This window comes from Pseudomicrostroma glucosiphilum (genome assembly GCF_003144135.1).
Source record: "Pseudomicrostroma glucosiphilum strain MCA 4718 unplaced genomic scaffold BCV69scaffold_8, whole genome shotgun sequence".
NCBI classification, from domain to species: domain Eukaryota; kingdom Fungi; phylum Basidiomycota; class Exobasidiomycetes; order Microstromatales; family Microstromataceae; genus Microstroma; species Microstroma glucosiphilum.
In genome coordinates this window covers 350,856-374,104 of record NW_020289920.1, presented here as the reverse complement: position 1 = coordinate 374,104, position 23,249 = coordinate 350,856, and the positions used below count along the sequence as shown (strand labels likewise).

Genomic DNA, 23,249 nt, shown 5'->3' with positions numbered 1-23,249 from the left:
GGTTGCTGCAGCACCCCACCTTGCACCGTAAAGATCGTGGACCAGGATGACGACGACTGAGTCTGTCATGGATGTCGCAGAGCGCGGACAAGTGCCAGTAGGAGCCAAGACACATTCTTCGGTGAGCATCAGGCAAGTTGTGGCTTGTCTGTGACCGAACGCACCGCTGAAAGCTTAGGTGTTTCGGCCAAACAGTACGAGCCACTCAAGGAAATCATGGCACTCTATCCTCGACAATCTGGGCCCATCTTTCACAGCTATACAGACCTAACGCATGCAGCTCGGTGGGAAGAGATGACCGCGGTAGACCTAGGAAAGGAAAAGCAGACTCGCCTGCAGAGGGTCTCTGGCTCAGGGTGGGCGGGACTGATTGGTAGACGGCCTGGTGGAGTGAGTGAGCGAGCAGACAGTAGATGATGAGATGAACGAAGTGAAGCTGATCGCGTTCAACCTCTCACCTGATGTGGTTATTTCGATCTTTCCAGAAGAAGCTCGAAGCAGTAATCCCTTGTCACATCGCAGATACCCTCTCCACCTCTTTGTAAGTCTCTCTACAAGGTCATTTCACCCTTGCAGCATCTCACCACTCCCTTCTCCCGTCCGCTCTACCCTGAACAGCTTCGACGGCATCTACAGCGCTCTCGCCACCCTTTCTTCTTCAGAAGAGCGCTTCGAAGAATTGGAGACGGAGCACATCCTCCTTGCCGTCCTCTCGCCAGACTCGACAGTGGTGTACTACAAGCTGGCAAAGGGATTGGTCAAGCCTGTCAATTGAGTCAAAGAATCTCAAGCAGCACGACGCTTGGAGAACATCCGTAAAACACAGGTCTCTACAGGAGATTCAGTATACCCAGCCCCCTTCAGCGCTCGCGGCGCTTAGCAGCGCAGCGGTCGAGAAGCCGCCGTGCTTGGGTCCGCTGGGGTCCCGCAAATGAACATATCACAGCCTCTGGCGCTGGATGTATCACACGACCCCTCAGCTACAGCTCAGCTCGGGGAGTGACTACTCTTCGCACTGGTGACCAAAGAGCTGAATGCAGCTCCGGCCCAAGGGTGAGAATCAGTCGTCAGAGGGAACGACACTGGTGGATCCTTGAGCTGTGAAGCGATGTAGTCATTGAAGGTGGTAATAGTACAAGTGTATAACGCAAATTTGTGAGCTAGCGCTCCTTCACCGAGGCTTCCTTCAGGGATGAACATCTCAGCCAAAGAGTCTGAGTCCTCCTAGATCCTGCAGGGGCGCCTGCTGTATCTCCTCTTCCTCATCCTCCTCGTCACCGCCCTCTTGCTGCTGCTCCCCTTTGCTCCTCTTGCCACCAGCAGCTCCACCAGGCAGCACATCGATGAGTCTCCCCCTCATCTCCTCGCTCCACTTTTCTCTATTTGCAATCTTTGGCATAAAATTTGCAATCTTCTCAATGACCTCGTACCTCAGTTTCCTCCCCTTGGACGCACGAGTATCGATTCCTTTAATCTTGGTATTTGTGCGAGCGTGGAATTGGAGTGGGGTATTGCTGGCGTGTTGACCACCGAGGGAGGTACCTCCGGTAGAGGAGGACTCGATGAGGGAGCGGAGAAGCGAGGCGTAAAAGTCCGAATCGTCAAACGTGTCGGCACTGACGCTCGAGTCAGCGTCGGCATTGCCGTTCTGAGCTTCGCCCTCGCCCTCGGTAGATGGAGCGCCGATCCTCCTGCCTTCACCGCGGTACTTCCTCGTACGCTCCACGAGGCGCTGCCCTCCCTCGCCAGCCATGGCTGCATCAATCTGCTTTATCAAACTCTGTTCGAACGTCTTGAGGGTAGCACTAAAAGAGTTGTCCGACTGACCACTGTTACGGGTAGAATGCCGATTGAGGGTGGCAGCAGTAAACGGATCGAGGACTTCTCTGCCGAAGCGCAGCGTGAGGGAGAGTAGTTGGGAGTGCGCAGCGAGAGAGTCTTCCTCGCCCTCGGCTCGCTTCCGCTTCGAGCCGACCTTCTCAATGGCCTCGTACAGCTGGTCATGCCCATCTTGTTGCCCGATAAGCTTCGTTTGGGTGTCTAGTAGCAGAGCAGAGTGGTCCAGCAAAGAGGAAGTAAGAGCATCGTGCTCGTCTTGAGCATCCGAGGCGGCCAAGAGGGAAGAATACGCCGCTGGATCCACCCGCCCTAGTCCTCTCCCACCTATCACCTTGTCCACCTTGATACGATTCTCCAATGTCCTCTGCCAGAAAGAGAGCTGCTGCTGGATAGCCTCTCCCTTCTGAGCATCCTCTCTCGCTTGCTCTCGCAACGACTTGGTAAGTTGAGCTTGGGAAGAGAGGGACGAGGAGAGGGTGCGCGAGGCGCCATTTGAGGAGGTGCCATTTGCTTCCTTGACACTCATGGAAGCACCTTGTGTGTCCTTGTCGAAACGGACAGACTTCTTGGCCGGTTGAAGTCGTGGTGAAGATCTTGAAGAGGAGGAAGAAGAGGAAGAAGCAGCAGACGAGTGGATCTCTTCGTCCTCACTCTCGAGCTCCTCATCCGAGTCCAGCTCACTCTCCTCCTCTTCATCCTCACTCCCACTCCCACTTTCGCTGCCCTCCCCACTCTGCCCATCGAGGTCCAAATCTCTCAATCTAGCCTCTCTCCCCTCATACTTCCCACCCAACACTCCCTCCGCCTCGGTCAAGTTGGCCTTCCTGCGTCGCACACTAGGTCCCACATCCGCATAGTGGGCGCGTGAATCATCTTGCTGCTCCTCCTCGTCGGCGGGCGCTACGTCTTGTAGGTCGGAGAGCGACTGAAGGAGAGAGGGCATGCTTAGTGCTCAGCGGATGGGTGGATCAGAGGAGGAGGAGGGAGGGAGGGGGGGAGAGAGTGGGTGGATATGGATGTACGGACCACGGCAGGGAAAGCGACGGCGGGGGGTGGGGACGTGTGGGTGGACCTTCTCACGGAAAGGGAGACGAGCCAAAATTTGTCTCCAGGCGGAGGAGGCGGGAGTGACGGGCGACACGTGACCCCCGCTCCACACTGATCACCAACTCTAAACCACATCAAAAGGCCCTTTGTGATGAAGCGTATTAACAATTAGTGACGGTGTGCATATGACAGGCATGAAAGAAAGAATATGAGACAACAGGGACAAGCAGGGAGCATGTGTCCTCAACACCAGTGTCATGAAGCCTCCTTTTCGTCAGACACAGAGGCACTCTTGGGGCCCTCGGTCATGCGGTCGCCCGAGCTACCGTACCTCTCCAGCAGCTGAGGATCGTCGCCCTCTGCATCATCCACCCCTGCTGTGCGCAGCTGAGGAGCAGCAGCAGGATCAGCATCAGCGCCACTGCTGCGTCTCTGACTCGATGGTGTGAGGATCGTAGCCTCGCTCGGCCCTCGCTGCCTCTCTTTGCCCTTGATACTGCCAGTGGTACGGCCGCTTTCCAGACTGCTCACAGAGGGAGAGGTGTCAGCCGCCGTCGTCGTCGGCGCCGATGCGGTGTATGGGGCTTCCTCGCCCTTGGGGGTGTCCTGAGGAGTAGCGCCCTTGTCTTCCCTGATGGCGTCAAGATAGAAGGGCTTTTCCGGCGAGCGACTTTCTGACAGTCCAAACACAGGAGCGAAGCCAGTGTACTGAGATTGGGGGTCTGAGTTAATTCGCGAAGGGGTTCGTTCCATAGGTGAGGGAGAATTCTCCTTGTAGTCAGACTCCATGATCCCACCCCTCTCGCCGCCTTGGTAGTACGGCGTGGGAAAGGGAATAGAGCCGCTCCTGTAGACGTCCATGCTCCTGTTCCTCTCATTTTCAACAATGCTCCACGCTTCTTCCGCAGCGTCCTGCTCATCGAGGTCGTTGGGCAGCAGGATAGATCGATCGATTGCTACCGGCAGACCACGATGTCGGCCTCGGGTCATCGTCGCAATGACGACCAGCTTGCTCAGTGTGCGGAATCGGCCGGACAAACTGAAGTTGTCGTAGGGCGTGCCGGTACTGAGTCCGACTGTGCCATAGGCGGATGTCAGCTCAAAGAGACAAGAGAAGACGGTAAACCAGCCATTTGAGTCTGCATCCTGAATCTGCGTTCGCTCGATGATGCATACGAGCCAGAGGGCAAAGCCAAGCCACCACATGTCGAAGGCCAGCTGCCGACGTGCGTGTGCACTCAGGTAGGATCCCCACTTTCGAGCACTTGCCGTTGACGGCAGCTCCTCTTCCTCGTCGTCGTCCCCGCCTTTCTCTGTAAAGACACCCAGAGATCTCTCCTCGTAGACGTTCGTGCTTCGCACCGACAGGGCCAGAGGATACGCGGAGATGTACATCATCACGACGTAGAGAAATTGTACTGCCGGTGCAATATCAAGCAAAGATACCACTTGAAATCCAGCAGCTCGTACTGCGAGAGACTGAAAGAGACCGTCGAAGATCCGTTGAGGTACGGGAATCTCTTCCAGCTGTGGGTTGCCAATATCGAGTACCTCGAAAGCAATCCAGTCTGTCGCTGTGAGACCGATGATGATGGCTAGCAGGAACCAGGTCTGACTTGAGGGAAAGAGGTAAACGAAACATCTTCGCGGATGATCGAGGATGAAGCGCAAGGTCTCGTACGAGCGAGACTCCTTGGGGACACATAGGGAGCAGATCCAAATCCAGAATCGGAGGAAAATGGGGAAAGCGGTGTTTCCGATGAGAATAAGGATTCCCATCGGGATGAGCAGGAAGTAGGCATCTGACAGATTGGTCATCGATGTGTCGATCAGAGACATTCCGGTATTTGAGTAGGCTGAAATCGTCTGGAACAACCAGAACCAGGTAGTGTTGGGAACATGAGGAGCTTGAGACTCGAAGACAGGCCGATACTTGTCAAACGACCTGCTTGCCAGATAGGGTGCCACGAGGACGACCATAAAGAAGATGACGCCGAAGAAGTAGATAGGTACGATCTTTGCCAGGAAGTCCAAAGCTCTGTACTCGACGCCTCCCAGTTCATCTCTCTGAGCCTCTGTCAAGCTGTGGAACATTGAGTTGCCGCTGACACTAACGTCAAAGCTCAGGTACGGTGCCGTCTTGGACGCAGCATCGGTCTCTTTACCTAATGAATATGCATGAGTAGAGGCGATGGTCGCGGTACGAGGCATCGTTGTTGACCTCATCAGCTTCTCCCTGGCTCGTGGAAGCGCTTTCGAGAGAACATTGCCTGCAATCTCGAAGGGAGTAGGAAAGCCGCCGAAACCACGCTGTTTCGCAGTCATGGTGGTTGTACGAGTCATTGCGAGGGGCGTAAACCCAGGCGCAGTGTAAGTGCGGTCCAAGGTCCTTTGACGCTGCATTCCGACACCAGTTGGTGGTATCACCCCAGTGGTATATCCTCGCTCTGGGTGTTCTTGTTGAAAGCGCCGCCTGTCACCCGGAGCCACGCGAGGAGGATCTGCAAATTCGATCGTCTGCGATCGTGGCATCCTATCACCTCCATTGGCGCCTAATGCTCCACTCCTGAGCTGCCCATACGGACGCATAGAATTTGGGTTCAGAGCAGACTCGGATCCCCTTCTCGTACGCTCACGGTCAGCCCCAGAGGGATCTGAGCCTCGCCGCCGCCTCATCGTGCTGGGCGCTACGGCATCTTCATCAAAGTGGGTCATTCTGCCTTGATCGATTCGAGGAAGAGAGGGAAAGCCGGGGGATCGGGTGGCATCGCCTCCCTCGGCCTCGTCCTTGCCCTTGCCCTCTGACTGGTGTGAGCGAACGGGATTGAGGCCTTCTTCGAATCTGATGCTTGCCACTTCGGGTGTGGCACTCTTACTATTGCCCGAAGACTGACGCAGCTCTTGAGGCGACTCGGTCAAGCCATCCTCGGCGCTCAAGATGCTCTTCCGACGCTGTGTCTGCAAAGATGACAGCTCTGGGGGCGACGAGACGCGCACAAAGGGCTGCTGGCCCCCGCTTGATCCAGCATGAGGATGCTCCTCGGACGTGTTGAGAATGCTACCCTGCTGAACCGTCGACTGCTCTGGCATGGGGCGTCTGCTGTCGTCCTCTTCCTCTATTGACCTACGGGGACTGTTCCTGCCAGAGGAGGGTATACCATTTCCGTTGATCAGCACGGCGGGCTGATCAACACGCACGACCATGTCGGCCGTCAGAGGGCCTTTTCTCTTCTTGGTGACCTCTTTCTTCTTCTTGAGCCGTTGTAGTCTCTCGGCTTCTAGCTCAGCCTCTGCCATCCTTTGCGTCGAGGAAGTCGTAGCGGGGGACAGTCCATCGTCTGAATCATCGGGAGAGCGATGATGCCTATGCTTGCCACCCAAGCCAATCATTCTGCGCAGCCTGATCATCTCCTTGCGCTTCTCGAGGTTGTGAGCCTGCTCGACGTCTTGGGCCCTCTTCCTAGCTGCAGCATTGCTTTTGATGACCCGGTCGAACTTGACTCTGAAGAAGTGTCGCCTGACGGCAATCATTGTGACGGATACTGCAGAGATGTTGCCGATCCACATGAGAATGAAGAGGATGACTTGTTGCCATATTGTAGCTGTGGAGATGTTGATGGTGACGAGTCCTGTGACTGTCATTGCGGAGACGCATACAAAGTAACAGTCGATGAAGGGAATGTTGTTGTCTTCATTGGAACCCCAGAAGATGCACGCGGCGATCAGGGGGACGAAGACGAAGAAGAGGACGTGAATACGCTGCGAGGTCAGGGGTTTGAGCGAGGGTCAGCGATGAGCGACGGAGGGCAGGGCGCCCGACTGGGACGACGGTGGTACTGACGTAAAAATTGAGCTCGGCACGGAGCAGGGCTGCTACCCTGTTCCAAAAGCGATTGGCTGGCTGCAAGAAGGCGGGTACAGTAGGTTCCTCCTTCACCCGCTGTGTGGATGTCAGCCCATTGGTCCTTAGGCCCCAGACCATGATGGACAGAGGGCCTTGCCTTGTCGGCTAAGGGCGGGAGCTCTGTTCTGGCGAGATGTAGTGGTTGCGAGCAGAGCGAAGGGTGCAAGGCGGTCGCCTGCCCTCTTGCTCTCTACCCTACACTGTGTCACCTCGCAGAGATGGTAGACGGGGACGAGAAGCAGCGAGGCGCACAGAAAGACGGAGGCGGCGGAAACGGACCCCACGTGGGCTGCCTTGGTGGCTCAACGTTTGTTGGCCGGGGAGAAGCGAATGTTGATGAGGTGGAGCGGATAGGGATTGGTATCAGTGGTGTAGTTCGTCTATAAGCAGTCGCAGTGGATAATAATAATCACAGGTGACCCCCGGTACGAGGTGGAGTGCACTAGGCCTAGAGGGCCAAAGGGGGAGGGAGCATCGGCCTGAGTTGCGTGTAGCGAGGCCGGCGGATGCTCCAGCCATTTGTTATGGCCCTCGTGGGCGGCGGGACCTTTTTCTGCCCCGCTACCCACGCAGCCACGGCCAACCCATCGGGCGCGGGACAGACGCCGCACGACGCGCCCTGCTTTACTTCCGCTTCCCCGCCCGCCCTCGGCAAGGAAGCCACTTCTTCTCGCAGTGTTGCTCCTCCAAAACCCCAACACATCCGACCCAACTCCCTCGACTGGTAGCATACACTCCCTCTCGCACATAGCATATAGACCAAAACACTCTCCTACGTCTGTAGCGCCCACCACTCGCACCCTTCACACACACACTCTCTCTCCAAGATGCCTTCCCACTCGCCAATCTACGATGCCCTCGCCGGCCTCTTCCCCTCCAACGCGCCCCGGTCACTATACATCTGGGACCCACCCAACACGCCCCTCTCCACACCCCAGGCGGCAGCAGCAGCCATTGCCACCTACCTCGTAGTCATCTTCGGAGGCAGATATTTTATGAAGGACAGGAGAGCCCTTGGAGAAAGTCTCAAGATCCCGTTCCTGATCCATAACCTCGCACTCACCATTGGAAGTGGAGCACTCTTGGCCGTCATGCTAGAAGAAGTCTTGCCCATTCTCAACAGAGGGGGAGCACTTTACGGCATCTGTCATCCTGCCGCATGGACTACAGTGAGCAGACATACGCGCTTCGGCGGCATCGAGACGCGATTGATTAGAGAAGCGCTAACCAGCGGCTGCTTCCGCTCGCCTTCGTTCCTGACCATTTCGTAGAGGCTAGAGACATTTTATCTGTGAGGAGAGCATGGGCCACGTCGTCTTTGCGTGATTGCAGCGACTGAATTTCTCTACTGACGCCTTTCCACCGACTGCGTCTCTTTCACGCCTGCGTCCGATTCAATTCGCAGCATCAACTACTACTTGTGAGTACAACCGCGCCTTAGCGAGCCGCATAGCTAGGGAGCATCGTGAATTGACAACGAGCATCGCCGCCTACCCCCGTCTCATCCTCACAGCAAATAGTACGTGATGCAGAATCGGCGAATCTGGCGTCCAGGAGGCTCACTTGACTCATCATCTCTGTCCCTTGACTCTTCCGCTTCCTCTCAGCTGGGAGCTTCTCGACACCGTCTTCCTTGGTCAGTCGACGTCGGAGCCCGTGCTCAAGCTTGCCTGATAAGCGTACTGACGCCCAGACCTACGAACCTTTGCCCTCGATAGTGCTCAAGAAGAAGCCTTTGCAATTCCTGCATGGTAAGTCGTCGGCAAGCGCCAGCCCTTCTTGTCTTGCTTCGCTGACGCTCGCTTCCCACTCTCGCATACATTGCATCTGCTTGACATTCTCGCCCAGTCTACCACCACTCTGCTACCGCTCTCCTTTGCTACACTCAGCTGACCGGCAAGACGTCGGTGTCATGGGTGGTCATCGTGCTAAACCTCGCAGTCCACGTGATCATGTGTGAGTATCTATCGTAGCGTGGAGTAGCAGCGCGGTCGTTATCATTGTGGCTACATACTGACCACTGCCCTCTATTCTCTTGTGCCATCCTCACTGCCATCCTCACTGCCAGACTTCTACTACGCTCTCTCAAGTCTGAAGATTCGGGTCCCCTGGAAACAGCTGGTGACCGTTTGCCAGATTACTCAGGTGAGCATACCGGGCCAAGTGACCTCTACCCATCCCTCCTACCGTCGCCATCGAGCTCGTCCGCTCAATCCTCTTTCATCCCTTCTTCGTCTTTGCAGTTCGTCATCGACCTCTGCGTCGTCTACTTTGCCTGCGCCGTGCACTGGAGCTACAGTCAAAACATCAAGCTCCCCTTCTTCTCCAAGCCCACTGACTGCTCCGGCTCAGAAGGAGCCGCTCTTGCTGGCTGTGCATGCTTGACCAGCTAGTGAGTTATCAGCGCACAGTCGAACACACATTCCACAGACTCACTCACGTAACATTCTGCTTTTCCTGTTTGACTTGTCTCTACAGCCTCTTCCTCTTCCTGAGCTTTTACGCCCGCACATACAAGAAGGACGGCAAGGCCGGTGTCAAAAAGGCCGCTGCCAATGGTCGTCCGATTGCCGGTAATGGCAGGATCAACAGCAATGGCAATGGCAAGAGCAACGGACAGGCTTCGAAGCAGTAAGCCTTGCCGGGCAGAGTTGGGAGGAAAAAAGGAAAGAGGAAGGATAGGGATGGGAATGGGATGGAGAGAAAGGTGCATTGGAGACGCTACGATGCGGTATAGCAGTCCAGTCGCGCATAGTCGCACAAGCTGCCGTTCACGGTGCTGTGCGCCTGCAACATCTGTGCAGGCAACCTAGCGAGGAAAGTGGGCAGGGCCGTCTGCAGGCCTCGTGGCTAAGAATGGAGATTTGGAGGGCGCCAGAGGCGGGATGGCTGAGCATGGGAGTGGTCAGTAGCCAGGTCAAGTCCAGCCGACATGCTGGCTGGCTGGCTGGCTACCGGCCTGCCTTCAGTCGAACCGGTCCCGGGCAAGGAAGGAAGGGGGAAAGGAGGAAAGGGGGAGAAGGGAGCAACCCCGAGCGGTACACACACCAATACACAAACGTGCGATCCCAACTGTCGTTTAGTCGAAACCCATAGAGGATCTCTCCAGGACGACTTTACTTTTGTTCACTTGTCACTAGATTCCCTCTCTCTGTAGATGGATTACGCTCTATGCCTTATGCTATGCTATGCAATGCAAATATGACTTATGCTCTTGTGCTCTTATGCTCTTATGCTCTTATGCTCTTTGCTCGTAGGTCGTAGGTCATGTCCTCATCTGTCCTCCTTTCGTTATGATAAGACTTTACTTGCTTCTAGAGCGCTCAGCGCTCAGCGTGTCCGTCTAGACTAGGCGACAGATCCATGGTCCCCACCATCTAGACTAGCTGAGGGTTCGCTTGGTACTAGCCCGTTTATCCGTCAGCCACTCAGCCAGCCAGCCAGCCAGTCCATCGAGCAGTACAACCTCCCTTGAAACTCAATTGGCGGATCACGCGATTCAAGGCCAAGTGTCAGTGCGAATGATGATGGAAATTTGATGTGTGTGTGTGTGCCGAGAAAGTGTGTGGGGGTGGTGTGGTGTGGTTTTGAAAGAAGTACAAGGGGGGAGACACGGTCACGGTCACGCAAACATACCACCACGAGACTTCGATCGATAGGACAGAGTATAGCTCGCCCCTATATCGCGGGTTGAGAGCTCTGCACCACCAAATCGAAGGTCCCATCATCCAGCTCTCATCTACCACTCAAAGCATAGATCCAAGCCTTGCAAGGATCACTTTACTTGAGGGGGATGAAGCGGGAGCTGTTGGTGGAACCCAGTCCTGGCTTTCCGTGTCGGGTGGGAATGTAGGACATGGAGAACTCGGCGAGGTAGTGGCCGGTCATCTCGGGCCTGATCTCGACGGTGTTGAAGACCTTTCCGTTGTAAATGGAAATGACCGAGCCGATCATCTCGGGCACAACGACCATGTCTGGTAAGAGGGAGAGGTGAGGGGGGCAAATCGGAAAGGGTGAGCTATACTGTGCCGTGGGTAGTGATCCTCTTCATGTGTGCTGTGTACTCACCACGCAGGTGGGTCTTGACGGGTGCGGGCTTCTCGTTGGGGGGAGCCTCAGCCTTAGCCTTGCGGAGCTTCTTGATGAGACCCATTGGCTTACGCTTGAGACCACGCTGGAACCTCCTTCGAACACGGGCGTGGACAATCTTCATGAAGTCCTCGTTGCTCATGTCGAGCAGCGAGTCCAGCTCCACTCCACGGTAGGAGAACTTTCGGAAGGATCGTGCTCGCTTCTTCTCAGCGGCGGCCTGGGCATCGTAGTCATCCACTGCGAAAGGAGAAGTGAAGCGTGATGAGTCAGTATGACGCTGGTGTAGAGCAAGAGGATGGCCTTGGAAAGCAGCGGCGATGTCATGACCTCGCAAAGCCACAGCTAGGAAGGGTCTTTGCAATCGTGCTATCACCACCTCCATCGCTTATCTCATTGAGACTGCACCCGCTCATATTTCATGCCTCTACCTGCCTGAGAAGCGAGAGTCACGGGCAATCGAGACCGATCGCTGAGCTGTCGCATCGTCTGCGCCTCTGATGAAGTGGTTGTCTGCCTACAGCTAGCCTCGTCTCGTTACCTGACCCTCGCTCTCAGCAGGAGTAGAGCATACACCCCTCCCCTGCGCTATTACGACCTCCCAATTGCGAAGCTCTCATATCTGCGGTGACAGCCGAGGCTTTGACAGAACCACACTGCTGATGCAGATCTCTTTTTCAGGAACCAGCATTGTGTGTCTTCGTGCGACCTGTCCTTGGCAGCAGCTTGGCTTCATCAAATCCCTTGTCCCCCTTTCTGCCTAGCCGACGTTGTGCCAGGCAGACCGATTCTTCTCTGCGCATATTGGAGCAGTGATACGTGTGTCGATGTGCAAATGATACCCACTGATTGCGGTGGTTACTTGATGTGATGAGGTGTGGGTGGAAGGAGGATGGTATGCGTGAGGGAAAGGACAGAGGGGAGGCGAGGTTGGGATGGAAATTCCTGAGCCACGGCGCCTGGCGTGCGGGCGAGGCAGGCGGGCGGGGGTGCGCTCGCGGGAGAAAGGCCAGGGCGGGCGGGAGGGAGCGCAGGCAGGCAGACAGACAGGCAGGGGAGCGGCGGCTGCAGTGCCCTCGAGCCGCAATAGCCGTCACGTGCAGCGGCAGCCAGCCAGCCAGCCAGCCTGTCCCCTCTGCGCTCAGCCAAGGACACAGGCACAGGCAGCAGCAGCCACACACGCCCGCACCCACGGCCATGCGCACGCCGTCCAAGGAGCGGGCAGGCGCACCCACGCAGCCAGGCCACAAAAATTGCAACGGGCATACCAAGCATCCTTCTTCCTCTCCTCACGCCAACTTCTTAAGCCTTAAGGTGAGTAATCGCAAGCAAGCAAGGCAGGGTAGTCTGCACGAACAGTACAAGAGAGCCAACAGCTCATTTCCCCCTGCATCTACAATCCTCCTCACCACCCTCTCAGAACGCAAGTCTTCCAACTCGGATCAAAGCCAACTCCCAGCGGATTTGCGTCGGCACTCTTAAACTCTTTTCCCAAACAAAACTCAAACTAAAGATGAAGCACATCGCAGCTTACCTTCTCCTCACCCTCGGTGGCAACACCTCTCCTTCTGCCAGCGACATCAAGTCTCTGCTGGAGACTGTTGGCATTGATGCTGACTCTGAGCGATTGGACAAGCTGATCTCTGAGCTCCAGGGCAAGGACATTAACGAGCTCATCCTCGAGGGACAGGGCAAGCTTGCCTCGGTACCCTCCGGTGGTGTTGCTGCTGCTGGTGGTGCCTCTGCTGGTGCCGCTGCTGGTGGTGCTGCCCCTGCTGCTGAGAAGGAGGAGGAGAAGAAGGAGGAGGAGAAGGAGGAGTCTGACGATGGTGAGTACGCTCAAAATGGGCGGAGAAACGATAGCGCTTTTAAAACGGTTTTCATTGCTCACATCCGCTTGCGCATCTCTGCCTCTCTTCATCCCACCAGACATGGGCTTCGGTCTCTTCGACTAAACGTCTCTCCCCCTCTCTCTCGCACCTCGACGACGTGTGCGACCAACACTCTGCCAACTTCGAGAGCGTATGGCTCCACTCGTCTGTCACTCCTGCAAACCCCTGCTTCGCGAACTGTCAGAAGGGTTCTCTCTTCTCTCTTGTATGCAAATTACTGCCAGTGAGAAGAATGCATTTCTGATGATTCGTTCCTACATGAGTCTTTGAGTGGCAACATATGAACAGGAGTGATGTGCAGCAGTGCTTTCGATTGAGAACCTATGAGAACCCTTCCAACTCCCTCTCTCCTACCTACTCATTTACATCTCCGTATAAGGGGGCAACTGCTCACTCTCCGCTTGATCAAAATCACTGTCCACACCCCGACGAGTGATGGTGCCATCGCGTCTGATCCTAGCTCTCACACCACCATCGGTACTTGCACCATCAGTGGAGTGATGTGAAATACCTGCAGCGAGGGCAAGACCCACACCACCTGCCCCACCTGCTGCACCTGCTGCACCACCTGTTCCGCTGTCTCCGCTAGTGCCTTCGCTAGTGGGTTTACCAGCAGGGTTGCTAGAGGAGTACGGTGAAGAGGGGAACCCACCAGGGACCGACCCTACATCCGAGCTGCCGCCACCACTGAGGGGAGGAGCTGCTCCCGTGGCCGTGCTCACTCCGGGACTTGTACCAGTAGATGCACCGTAGCCCTGCCCCGTTCCCTGCCCTACACCACCACCACCACCACCAGCACCACCACCACCTCTACTGACAAAGTCTGCAGAAGGGACTCTCAATACTTCTGGTCGTACACTACCAGAGGAGAGGGGCGAAGCGTGCGGAGGTGGGAGGTACGCCGGAGTCGTATTGCCTACCGGTCCTTGTCCCTGCCCTTGCCCTTGTCCCTCGCCATAGTCAGAAGACACCCTCTGTGTCACCGGTCGTGCAGGTAGAGAAGGAGAGAGGACCCCCGCTCCAGCGGTACCAAGCTGGCTCTGGCTGGGACTCATACCAGGAGAGATTGGGTTGCCAGCTCTGTAAGCGCTAGAGCGTCTCCTAGGCTGGAGTGTTCCCGAAAGTGGTCCTGGTCCAGAGGGGGAAGAAGGGATCACCTGCCCCGTTTCGGCAACGGTTGGACCAGGGGGAGCAGAATCGGCACCGAGATCCTCGATGGCTTCATTGTTGGTCTCGCCCTCGCGACCGGAAAGGTAGGTAGAGCCAGCGCCAGAGACCCCACCAGGGGTAGTGCGCGAATCGCGACGACCGTGGGAGGGCGAGCTGGGCACGTTGACATGATCGGCGAATGGATCGGCCGACGAATAGAGCCCAGCAGCGGCAACTCCAAGAGCTGCACCGGTCTGTTGGCTCCCGCGTGCCTGCTGGGTACCTGCCGTTGATACAAAGTCAGACCCAGAAGAAGAGGCAAATTCGATGCTCCAGTAGATGGGCTTGTCCGTCTCGAGGGTGACTTCGCTACTCTCAGCACCTAGCACGTGGTTCGAGGTGGAGAGATAGCCGCCCATGGATTGAGGTTGAGAGGGATCTGTAAGAGTGAGGTGGGTATTGTTAGTCAGAAAGGTCCCCGAGATCGACCCCAGGCCTCATGCGGTCGTACTTACCAAGGTCCCACTCCAGGCCCTGCGTCTTGACTCTCGCACCGACTTTATCCCCGCTAGCCTCTACGCCCAAGGGTAAAATACCACAGCAGACGCCCAGCGCAGGTCTCGGGTGCCTCAGCTTGTGGACCCCAGCCGGGACCAGGTAGACGAGACTCTCATCTCCTACGACCCACGTCTTGCTTCTCTTCTCCAAGTTGCCACCTCGCCGTCCCTCTTCAGTCGTCGCATCCACCCCCGGGTCTTCATATCCGCCCACCGAAGTCAGAGAGGGGCAGAGTTTCCAGAGTACGTGCAAAGTGTGCGCCGTTTGGTCCATGCGACCGGAGAGACCGCCCCAGATGACGAGTTCCAGCTGCTCGTGCGTCTGCTCCCAGTCTTCGAGCCACTGGATGCTCTTCCCCAGATCCGTTGCGTACTGGCTGGGACGATGAGCGAGATGGACGTTGGCTGACTCGAAGTAGGAGCGGCTAGAGGGAGTGAGAGAGTCAAAGTCGCCCACGATGGCGTTTGGCATGGGCAGGGTAGAGTTCAGCTCGGACCCAAAGGTGTGGAGCAGCTGATTAGCACCGCCGTCAGCGCAGATTCGCACTTGAGCCCCGGTCCAAACCTTCTTGAAGAGCTCTTTCTGATGATCTGCAATGACTTGATTCAACAGCACCACTGCGTACGGCGCGCCAGGCGTCTGACCTTGACTTGCGTGACCAGTCCTCAAGAAGCTAGGGTCCCAGTAATTCAGAGCAGTAGTAGACGAAGCTGTCAGGGGAGGCGGCACTCGATGGGTGGAAACAGAGCCGGCTTCGCTGCGAGCAGGGACTGGAGGAGGCTGCGAGCCAATGCCGCCAATGCCGGACGAGGGCTGATGTAGTGAGCCGCCAGTAGCCAAGAGAGGAGGAACGACATCCGTGGTAGCGCCCTCGGTGTGACGTGGAGGCAACGGCGGCCCGGACGCAGTTGAACCTCCTGTGTGACGGGGAGGCAGAGCGGGTGGGTCTGCAGCTCTGCCATGCTCTGGCAGAGAAGACATAGGCGTGTAGGCGCTCCGATGCGCTGCTCGCTGCTTCTCTTCTGCAGCAGACGGGTAGGCTTCTTCATCTTGAGCTAGCTCGCGAGCGTGCGTCGTCTCAAAGGAGAGGAAAGAGGCAGCATCGCTCTGAGTCGTTGTTTCCTCCAGTCCTGCCGAGTGGCTCTGAGGGTCCGATAGCTCGTAAGAGAGAGTGGGGATCGGCGTTTGGGGTACGTAGGCTCTCAGAGCTGGCTCAACAAGCGCACGAATCTGTGCCGTCTTAGCAGAGCCCGCCCATTTGCCCTGGCCTACACCGTGGTGCTGCGCAGGGAAAGGAGCAACCTCATCCACGGGCACTTGTTGCATCAGGAGCTTGCCATACGAGGCGACCAGTGCCATCTTTTCTCCGTGAGCGATATACGAATCGAATTGCGCATCAAAGCATGCCTGCAACTTTTGCCTCTTGAGTTTGCTCAAAGCCTCTTCTTCGCCTTTTGCGTCCTGTTGAAGCTGGTCAAGCTGTGCATGCAGCTGGTCTGCTTTTGTCGGTCCACCCGCAACGACGACTCGCTCAGAGACGAGCGTCTGAAGTTCCTTGATGAGCTTGACCCTTTGGGAGCGCTTCCCTGCCAATTCCAATTCAGCAGTCTGCACCTCTTTGAGCTGACTCCTAGCCCTGCTAAGTCGCTCGGAGTGCTCCGCCTCCAGATCGCCTATAGTAGAGAGGAGAAACGCCAGCCTGTCGCTCAAGTCCACCAGTACATCATCGCCCGCTCCATCCAACCTACTACCATCGGCCTTATGGTCAACTCCCCATCTAAAGACTTTTGCAGCAGCCGTCTTCGTCTCTCGACTGAGGGCAACTTCATCAATGACGACTCCCTTGAGGGAACCACGTAACACGTGGAGGGACCGAGTAGCTTCAAAGCGTGGGTCTACACTTGCTAGACCTGCTCGAAAGACATGGGGAAGTCCACCCTTGTAGGTAAACCCTGAAGAGGAAGAAGTGGTTCCACCACTAGCACCACCACTGCCGGCTCCAGCAGTGGCTGCGTAGCCATCGGCCCCATCGATGGAAGAAGAGGTAGAGTGATGTCCATCTGTACTGTGTGATTGAGAGCCGGAAGAGAGTTGTGCAGCTGCGCCTTGAGCTCGATCCCGAGCACGCTGGAAGAAGGAAGACATCGTCGATGCTGTCGTCCCAGAGTGAGTGTAGTACGATGGCGCTGGTGATGTGCGGGAGAGGGCAAAGCAGTGCTGGCTAGCGCTAGGGCCCCTGTGGTGCGAGTGAGTTGGTCTGAGCGGAGAGCGCGTCAAGTGGAGCTGCAGTTCTGCCGGCTGGGTCGAAGCGGCACAGGGCAAGAGGCAGTCAGAAGCGTCACAGAGCACAACACAGCCTTACAGCCCTCATAGCTATGCAGCATCACACACTGGAGTAAGGGAGGGAGTGCGGGCAGCGATCTTCTCTGAGATGGCCACTGCAAGCCTTGAAGGTGGGAATAGATTCGATTCTGATAGAGGAATCAAGGTGTAAAAGGAGCGAGTGTGGTGGTAGGGGACCGAGCGAAAAGAGGCGACCCCCAAGAAAAGAGACCAAGAGAGAGTGGAACAATGGAAGACACGTCGACTCGACACGTCTCCCGTGAGCAGTTGAAGTTCTGCAGGTACTGCCGCTTCTGCACGGCAGCCAACAGCTAAAGGTCCTTCCGATATCCAGGGACCAGCCAACGCCGCAGACCCTCTTTAGTACCGCACGCCAAACGCCCGATCCATATCTGCTCGTCGCCACTGCTGCAACATCTCGCCCGAAGGGATGGGCAGCAGATCTCTCGCCTCCATCAGACTTCTCCTAGCAGCCGATGATCCTCCTCTTCCACAGTTGTTGCCCTGGGTGCAGACAACGGCAGCGACGACGGCGGCAATGACCAGGATGAGGATGACAAAGATGATGAAGCAGATCTTCCTCTTCTTCCTGGCTGCCCGGGCAGACACTACTGCCTTGTTCGTCGCTTGCAGACCGGCAGACATGTCCTGCTCCACATTGACGGCGGTAGACTCAATGGCATTGACCTGATCGTCCTGCTCGGTGATGAGGATGTCCATTTCTTGGAAGAGCTGCGCAAGCTCCACAATGGTCCTCTCAATCCGCTTGATGTCTTCGTGTCGCTCTTGCACCTCTCGAAGTGCACCACGAGCCTCACCATGTCGATTCGAATTGAGGAGAGCCTGGGAGAAAATTTGACCTCCATTGTCCTCGTCCAGTGCAGCCTTGACCTCCTGAGCGCTGGCGTCTGGCTTGACAATCCGGAACTGACGCTCCTGCTTCTGACGGTACTTTTGCCGATACACCTGCTCCACTTCCTGGTAATTTTGAATCACACCCTTGAATTGGTTCTTCAATGAGCCCACCTGGGTCTTTCTCACATTCTTGTCTCCGCCATTGGGCACCTTTGTGGTCTGAGCCTCGAGGAGCTTAATGCGCATCTTGACCGTGTTTGTCAGGCGGGAGGTCTCTTGCGAAATAGCGCCCAGGTTTGCGTGAGCCTGTTGAGATGCAGCTTCGTCAATGCTGTTCAGAGAGCGGTTGTGCAAATCGGCAATGCGCTTGACATTGTCCTCGATCTGACGGATCATACTTCAAAGCGCCGGGAAAAAGGGGCAACGACACGAAAGAGTCAGTAGACTGCCTCGGTCTAGCTTTTCACTTTGTCACTCCCATACTCACTCCTGGATCTGAGAAATCTCTCCAAAGAACGCATTCATGTCACCAGGTCCAGCTGGCTTCTGCGTCATCTCGTACGCCTCAGCTCCACCATTGGCAGGGGCACCATACGCCGCACCACCACCACCGTAGCCGCCCTGCTGAGGATACTGCTGCTGCTGGGGTTGACCATATCCTTCCTGACCACCGGTTGGCTGTCCGTAAGAACCCTGATTGTACTGCTCCTGCTGACCGTAGCCTTGGTGTGGCTGAGGGAAGGCCTGCTGTGGCTGCTGCTGCTGTTGGGGCTGACCGTAGCCTTGCTGAGCAGGCTGACCATAGCCTCCTGGCTGGGTTTGCTGCTGCTCGGCAAAGTTGCCTGGGTTGTACCCACCGGCAGCCTGCTGCTGGGAAGGGTAGGCATGGTCTCCATAGCCATTGTTGCCCTGACCTCCGTATCCACCGTATCCACTAGCTCCACCTCCGCCAGCCTGCTGGGCCTGTCAATGCAAGAGAGGAGGTGTTTGTGTCAAGAGTCAGTGGGACCGCTTGCCGAATTTCGTCGCCCCTGTCTGGACATGACCAAGTTTACTCACCCTCATAGCGGCGAGTCTATCGCGAGCCATTGTGAGCTAAAGGGAATGGTCGGAATAGGGAGTCGGTACTATTTGACAGAAATGTGGCAAGAGGGAAAAGGGCTTCGCAAGAGGGGCGAAGAGTCCAGTCTCGGGTTCTGCGTCAAAGCAAGATGAAGTTGAGGAGTAGATTGCCGGAGCAAAAGGAGGGGAGCAACTAGTCCTGAAGGGTGTTTTTGCTTGTCAGATGTTAGCTGACAGGTGTGATGTGACAGGTAGCTATAGAAGCGCTATTGCTCGGTGTCGCTGTCTTTTCGGACCTTTCCGCTTTGCTCTGAGGAATAAGAGTAATCGGGCCTGGAGAGGCGGAGCAACGAGGCAAGCAGTACCCACGCGAGGGACTGAGGTAGGCAGGCGGCAAGAGTCTGACAGGACGTCGGAGTAGCGCAGTGCTGTTCTCCCTTGGCAGTACCGGTGAGGTGAAGAGAGGAGGGAGCGTGTGTGTAGGTGAGGGAGGAGCGTCGTGGGCCGAGACAGAGAGGTGAAAGGGGAGGTGAAGGGGAGGCGAAGGCGGGGAAGAGGGGATGGTGGTGGATGTTGCGAGGCAGAAGGCGAAAGCGGACACGAGGTGTGCCTGTGTGCGTGCGTGCAGGCAGGCAGGCAGGCAGGCAGGCAGCAGCAGCCACTCACTAACTGGGCTTCCCGAAAGGGGTAAAGCACTGAAGCAGGCAGGCAGCCAGCCAGCCGGGGGGCTGGCAGCCGTTCCGCTTTCCGTCTTCCGTTCCGTTGTGAGACCGCGCAATGGCGCGTGCATAGGCCGGTGGCCCCTGCGTCTTGTCCACTGAGCGCTCCCCTCATCCTCCGTCATTGCCCAACGCCCTGTCTCTGACTACGGCTTCCCAAACCTGGAGCCCTTGCATACATGACGACCCAGTACACCTTATCCTCCTCTTCGTGGACTGGAGACAGCCTCGTTCTGAGAGATGCTGCTGGCAGGAGAATGCTCACCTTTCCGATTATCTTCCTGACCGAAGGTCATGTGGCCAGCTGGGACTACATCTACGAAGTCCTTGGCATGTGCTTCAAAGGTGCCGTCAATCTGACCACTCTCGATGGTACGCTCAAGACGAGAACAGACCGCGTCACAGCTGGAACCCTCGTTGTAACGTCAGACGGTGAGTTCGTCATGTCATCGAGGCATCAGGAGGGGTGGGGACTGTGCTGCCGTGGCCTCTCCGCTCCATTCCAGTGCCGCTTTCCTGTAGCTTCCATCGCCTGTACTTCTACTTGTCTCGCTCTCTCCTCACCAATTCATACCTCGACACTTGCACAAGGGACGGGTGCCACAGAGTCACCGTTCGATCACGATGTGATCATCTAGCTGCGAGATTCTGACTCAAAAGGCTGTTCCTACCATCACAGACGCAGGTGTGACGCCTGTTCGAGGCCCTCGATTCAAGGAGAAGTTTCGTGCTCCCGCTGATAGGGACGACAATAGCACCATGAGCCACTCGTCACGCTCATCGGTAAATCAAGTAAGAGTCGGTCGATCAGACAGGACCGGTGCCTGCGTCGCTGATACGGGACCCTTTCGCGCAAATTCAGTCGCCATTCCGTACCAAATTGACAGGCAGGGATGCTGTTTGCTTGGTCACCGATTCTGACCCGGATCGTTGCACGGCCGCACACATTTTGCCCATCTCGCGCCCGGAGGTATGTTGGCACCTGATTATCTGCTATATTCGAACACACCTCTTCCCCCGCCACTCTGCCTTCCGCCTGACAGTACTACGTTGAGGTGCTCGGACTCGATCAGGATGCCCCACTATACTCGACAGCATACGGCTTGCTACTCCGAAAAGACATACACAGTGACTTTGACCAAGGCAGAATTGCCTTCTACCCGCACGTGAGTCTATCGTGAAAGCTGCGTAACAGATGCTACTGTCTATATGTCTGATCACACCAATGCGTACCGGCAGAGGGATCGTCTCATTGTACACGTCTTCGATCTCGACCCCAGCTATCGCCAGTATCACGGGAAGATCCTCCGTCCCGACCGGTTCCGCGCTGGATCCGAGGCTCCAAGCGTGGACCTCCTGCGCTTCCATTATCGACACTGCTGTATCAAGTACATGAGGGGCTATGCCGCCTTCATGAACATTCCCCAGGGGGCAGTGATGGTAGATTCGAGCGGGCCTTGAGGAGACGCGTAGAAGAACCAGTATACCAATGTCCTTTGTCACCATGTCTCGTTGGTGTTCCATCCCAAATCAGCTGCTGCCCACGGACTCGCACTGCCGCGCCCGCAGAGTACCAGGGGCCACCAGCAGCTTCATCCACATGAAGGGCCAGGCAGGGGATTCAAAAGCACACGAGCACTCAGCTTCTCTCTGCCATAGACCACTACTACTACTTGTGTCACACAACCTGGGTCGACCATGAAAAGAGGCATAGAGAGAAGATTGGAATGCACTATAGCTGTCTTCGGACCTGACGCGTGGTATCGCAATGACATGGACTCCTCTTAGAACTTCACCCATCCCGCTTCAGCCCAGTGATCACGAGTCCTCGTCGCTGTCAATCTCGTCTGCCAAGTCAGGACCACTGTTCCCTACACTGATCGGGCTTGGTGATCTCGCCTTCTTGTTGAACTCGTACTCCTGAAAGCGACGTTTAGCGCCAGGCAGAAGATCTTCGAGCTGATCTCGAAGCTGCGCGTCCTTGAGGCTGTCGGGCAAGTAGCTCTTGCGCAAGTGGCGCCATCCTCGAGACAACACCTCGCGAGTAAAGGCGAGATCGGGCGACGCTACCTCGCTCCAGTCCACTGCCTTGATGGACCCTCGCTTCAGAGCCTCCTCTTGCAGAAGCAGCCTCTCCACCAGTAATTTTTCATCTCTGGGCGCATACCACATGTCGTCACCTTGATTCTTGGCCAATAGGTCCCCCTTGTTCTTCCCCTTCTTCAGCTGAATCTCGTCCCATTTCCTCCAGCAGGCGTTGCTTGGCCTCGACCCTACTCTCAGAGCAATTGAGCTCCACGGCAGAGCCTTGTCGTCTGCCGAGAGACCCAACGCTTGACACTGTTCCTCGACGGCAGCTTGCAGTTTGTCCACCTCCTCCTGACTCCATTTGCCGCTCTGTCGATTCTCCTTGACCTGAGGACCATGGTCCCTCCACCTGGTACGGCAGTCCCTTGCCAATCTCCCGATACGCTTGCCGATCTCAGCCCACTTCGGACCGAGCTCAGCATGAGCAGCAGCAAGAGCTTGGATTTGTGCATCTGTCCAGGGTCCCTGCTTTGCCGCCGGATGGAAGTGCTCGACGGCGAAGCGCCTCACACTGCGCAAGTGTCGACCCTCGACGCTACCTGCCATCTCGGACGTCAGCTCGGAATACAGCTCGGCTTGAGATGGGGTCCTGTCTGTGAGCAGCTCAATCCCCTCTTCCTCCGTCATGCCGTTACCAGCCGCAAAGGCTCTGAGCGCTTCTGTCATTTTCTCCGTCTCATCCTGGGTAAACTTGCCGCGAAGGACGTTGTTCAAGACCCCAGCTTCTTCCAACCACTTGATTTGATGCGGTTGATACAGCTTCCGACAGAGGATCTCCTTCTCGCTCAGTCCAGCAGCGTCTGCGATAGTAGCCTCCTTGGACTTTGAGATCTTTTCATTGCTCCTTGTACCCTTTGCACGACCCTGAGATGAGCTCGAGCCGTTGCCTCCCTTCATAGAAAGAATAGCTGCATCAAAGGCGGACTGTGTTGGCCCTTTTGCCTTAGACCTGGAGGCAGAAGCATCGGGAAGGACAAAGTTGGAGCCCGATGTAACTTTATTGAGACGTGCAAGCTGGTCAGCGGCTGAGCTCGAAGAGCCAGATGCCTGACCTCCTCCCAATTGCTCGGTGAGGGCGCTCAGATCGAGGCCTGGAGGCAAGTCGGCTGCGCTAAGGCCACTGCTGGCTGCTTTTTTATAGTGATGGGGAAAGAAAGGCGGAGGCAGTCCTGCGCGACTGGGTGAGGGTCGGAACGTCGTAGCCGAGCCTTGAGAGAAGTTGGTCTGGGAGCTGTTCTTGTCTGCAGAATCTGAAATGGTCTGCACAGTCTTCTGCTTCTTGGCTGGATGAGTTCTTTGCTTTGAAGGCATAGCTGCTTGTTCATCCACGAGTTCGTCTTCACTTTCTCGTTGAAGCGATGGCTCCCTTTGCAAAGCCAACTTCTTGTCCTTTGCAGCCCTCTTGTCGTCCTTGGATCTTTTCTCGTGTCGCTGCTCGGACGGAGTGTTCACCTTGGTGGTCCCTCCGATGTTCTCCAGCGCTGTGGACCCTTGAGGGCGAGCACTGGTGCTAGCACCACCATCTTGCTGCCCCTCGAGGGCGGCGCGCTTCCTCTTCTTTTCTTCCTTCCTGGCTCGCTTTGCTTCCTTTCTGATGCGCCTCTCCTCGGGAGTCTCGTCAGGGTCGTGCGCCATGATATGGCAGGCGAGGGAGAGGTGGCCAGTTGGGGAGGATGACGAAGGCAGGTACTCGAGATGAGATGC

General features: G+C 56.4%; 9 protein-coding genes across 9 annotated transcripts; 4 read left to right on the top strand and 5 right to left on the bottom strand.

The window, feature by feature from the left end:
* Window positions 1–46: 46 nt before the first annotated feature.
* On the top strand, window positions 47–909 carry BCV69DRAFT_312922 (hypothetical protein; the record flags this gene model as incomplete). The annotated part of the gene is made up of 4 exons (XM_025494984.1): window positions 47–121; window positions 196–390; window positions 486–541; window positions 619–909. The coding sequence occupies 4 exons, from the start codon at window positions 47–49 to the stop codon at window positions 773–775; spliced, it is 483 nt and encodes a 160-aa protein (XP_025347486.1). The 3' UTR covers window positions 776–909.
* Window positions 910–1,089: 180 nt separating this feature from the next.
* On the bottom strand, window positions 1,090–2,895 carry BCV69DRAFT_283202 (TRAUB-domain-containing protein). The gene has a single exon (XM_025492623.1). It carries the CDS (start codon window positions 2,780–2,782, stop codon window positions 1,202–1,204), a length of 1,581 nt encoding a protein of 526 aa, XP_025347485.1. The 5' UTR covers window positions 2,783–2,895; the 3' UTR covers window positions 1,090–1,201.
* Window positions 2,896–3,141: 246 nt separating this feature from the next.
* BCV69DRAFT_299460 (TrkH-domain-containing protein) lies at window positions 3,142–6,868 on the bottom strand (the record flags this gene model as incomplete). The annotated part of the gene is made up of 2 exons (XM_025494333.1): window positions 3,142–6,645; window positions 6,728–6,868. The coding sequence occupies 2 exons, from the start codon at window positions 6,866–6,868 to the stop codon at window positions 3,142–3,144; spliced, it is 3,645 nt and encodes a 1,214-aa protein (XP_025347484.1).
* Window positions 6,869–7,617: 749 nt separating this feature from the next.
* On the top strand, window positions 7,618–9,425 carry BCV69DRAFT_299459 (GNS1/SUR4 membrane protein; the record flags this gene model as incomplete). Its single annotated transcript, XM_025494332.1, has 10 exons — window positions 7,618–7,959; window positions 8,062–8,081; window positions 8,196–8,210; window positions 8,304–8,309; window positions 8,398–8,426; window positions 8,509–8,541; window positions 8,639–8,746; window positions 8,859–8,935; window positions 9,034–9,182; window positions 9,269–9,425. 10 exons carry the CDS (start codon window positions 7,618–7,620, stop codon window positions 9,423–9,425), a joined length of 936 nt encoding a protein of 311 aa, XP_025347483.1.
* Window positions 9,426–10,570: 1,145 nt separating this feature from the next.
* BCV69DRAFT_290456 (putative ribosomal protein S12, cytosolic) lies at window positions 10,571–12,078 on the bottom strand (the record flags this gene model as incomplete). Its single annotated transcript, XM_025493715.1, has 3 exons — window positions 10,571–10,764; window positions 10,859–11,119; window positions 12,069–12,078. The coding sequence occupies 3 exons, from the start codon at window positions 12,076–12,078 to the stop codon at window positions 10,571–10,573; spliced, it is 465 nt and encodes a 154-aa protein (XP_025347482.1).
* Window positions 12,079–12,299: 221 nt separating this feature from the next.
* On the top strand, window positions 12,300–12,985 carry BCV69DRAFT_283199 (ribosomal protein 60S). Its single transcript, XM_025492622.1, has 2 exons — window positions 12,300–12,708; window positions 12,809–12,985. Exons 1-2 carry the CDS (start codon window positions 12,393–12,395, stop codon window positions 12,832–12,834), a joined length of 342 nt encoding a protein of 113 aa, XP_025347481.1. The 5' UTR covers window positions 12,300–12,392; the 3' UTR covers window positions 12,835–12,985.
* BCV69DRAFT_270750 (hypothetical protein) lies at window positions 12,982–15,459 on the bottom strand (the record flags this gene model as incomplete). Its single annotated transcript, XM_025490934.1, has 3 exons — window positions 12,982–14,359; window positions 14,436–14,610; window positions 14,692–15,459. The coding sequence occupies 3 exons, from the start codon at window positions 15,457–15,459 to the stop codon at window positions 13,134–13,136; spliced, it is 2,169 nt and encodes a 722-aa protein (XP_025347480.1). The 3' UTR covers window positions 12,982–13,133.
* A 1,376-nt stretch (window positions 15,460–16,835) lies between these two features.
* Window positions 16,836–19,255, bottom strand: BCV69DRAFT_270747 (t-SNARE). The gene is made up of 3 exons (XM_025490933.1): window positions 18,736–19,255; window positions 18,164–18,639; window positions 16,836–18,073 (listed from the first exon to the last, which is right to left on the bottom strand). Exons 1-3 carry the CDS (start codon window positions 18,763–18,765, stop codon window positions 17,182–17,184), a joined length of 1,398 nt encoding a protein of 465 aa, XP_025347479.1. The 5' UTR covers window positions 18,766–19,255; the 3' UTR covers window positions 16,836–17,181.
* A 381-nt stretch (window positions 19,256–19,636) lies between these two features.
* BCV69DRAFT_299454 (hypothetical protein) lies at window positions 19,637–20,918 on the top strand (the record flags this gene model as incomplete). Its single annotated transcript, XM_025494331.1, has 5 exons — window positions 19,637–19,889; window positions 20,137–20,249; window positions 20,320–20,427; window positions 20,501–20,623; window positions 20,697–20,918. 5 exons carry the CDS (start codon window positions 19,637–19,639, stop codon window positions 20,916–20,918), a joined length of 819 nt encoding a protein of 272 aa, XP_025347478.1.
* Between the last annotated feature and the right edge of the window lie 2,331 nt (window positions 20,919–23,249).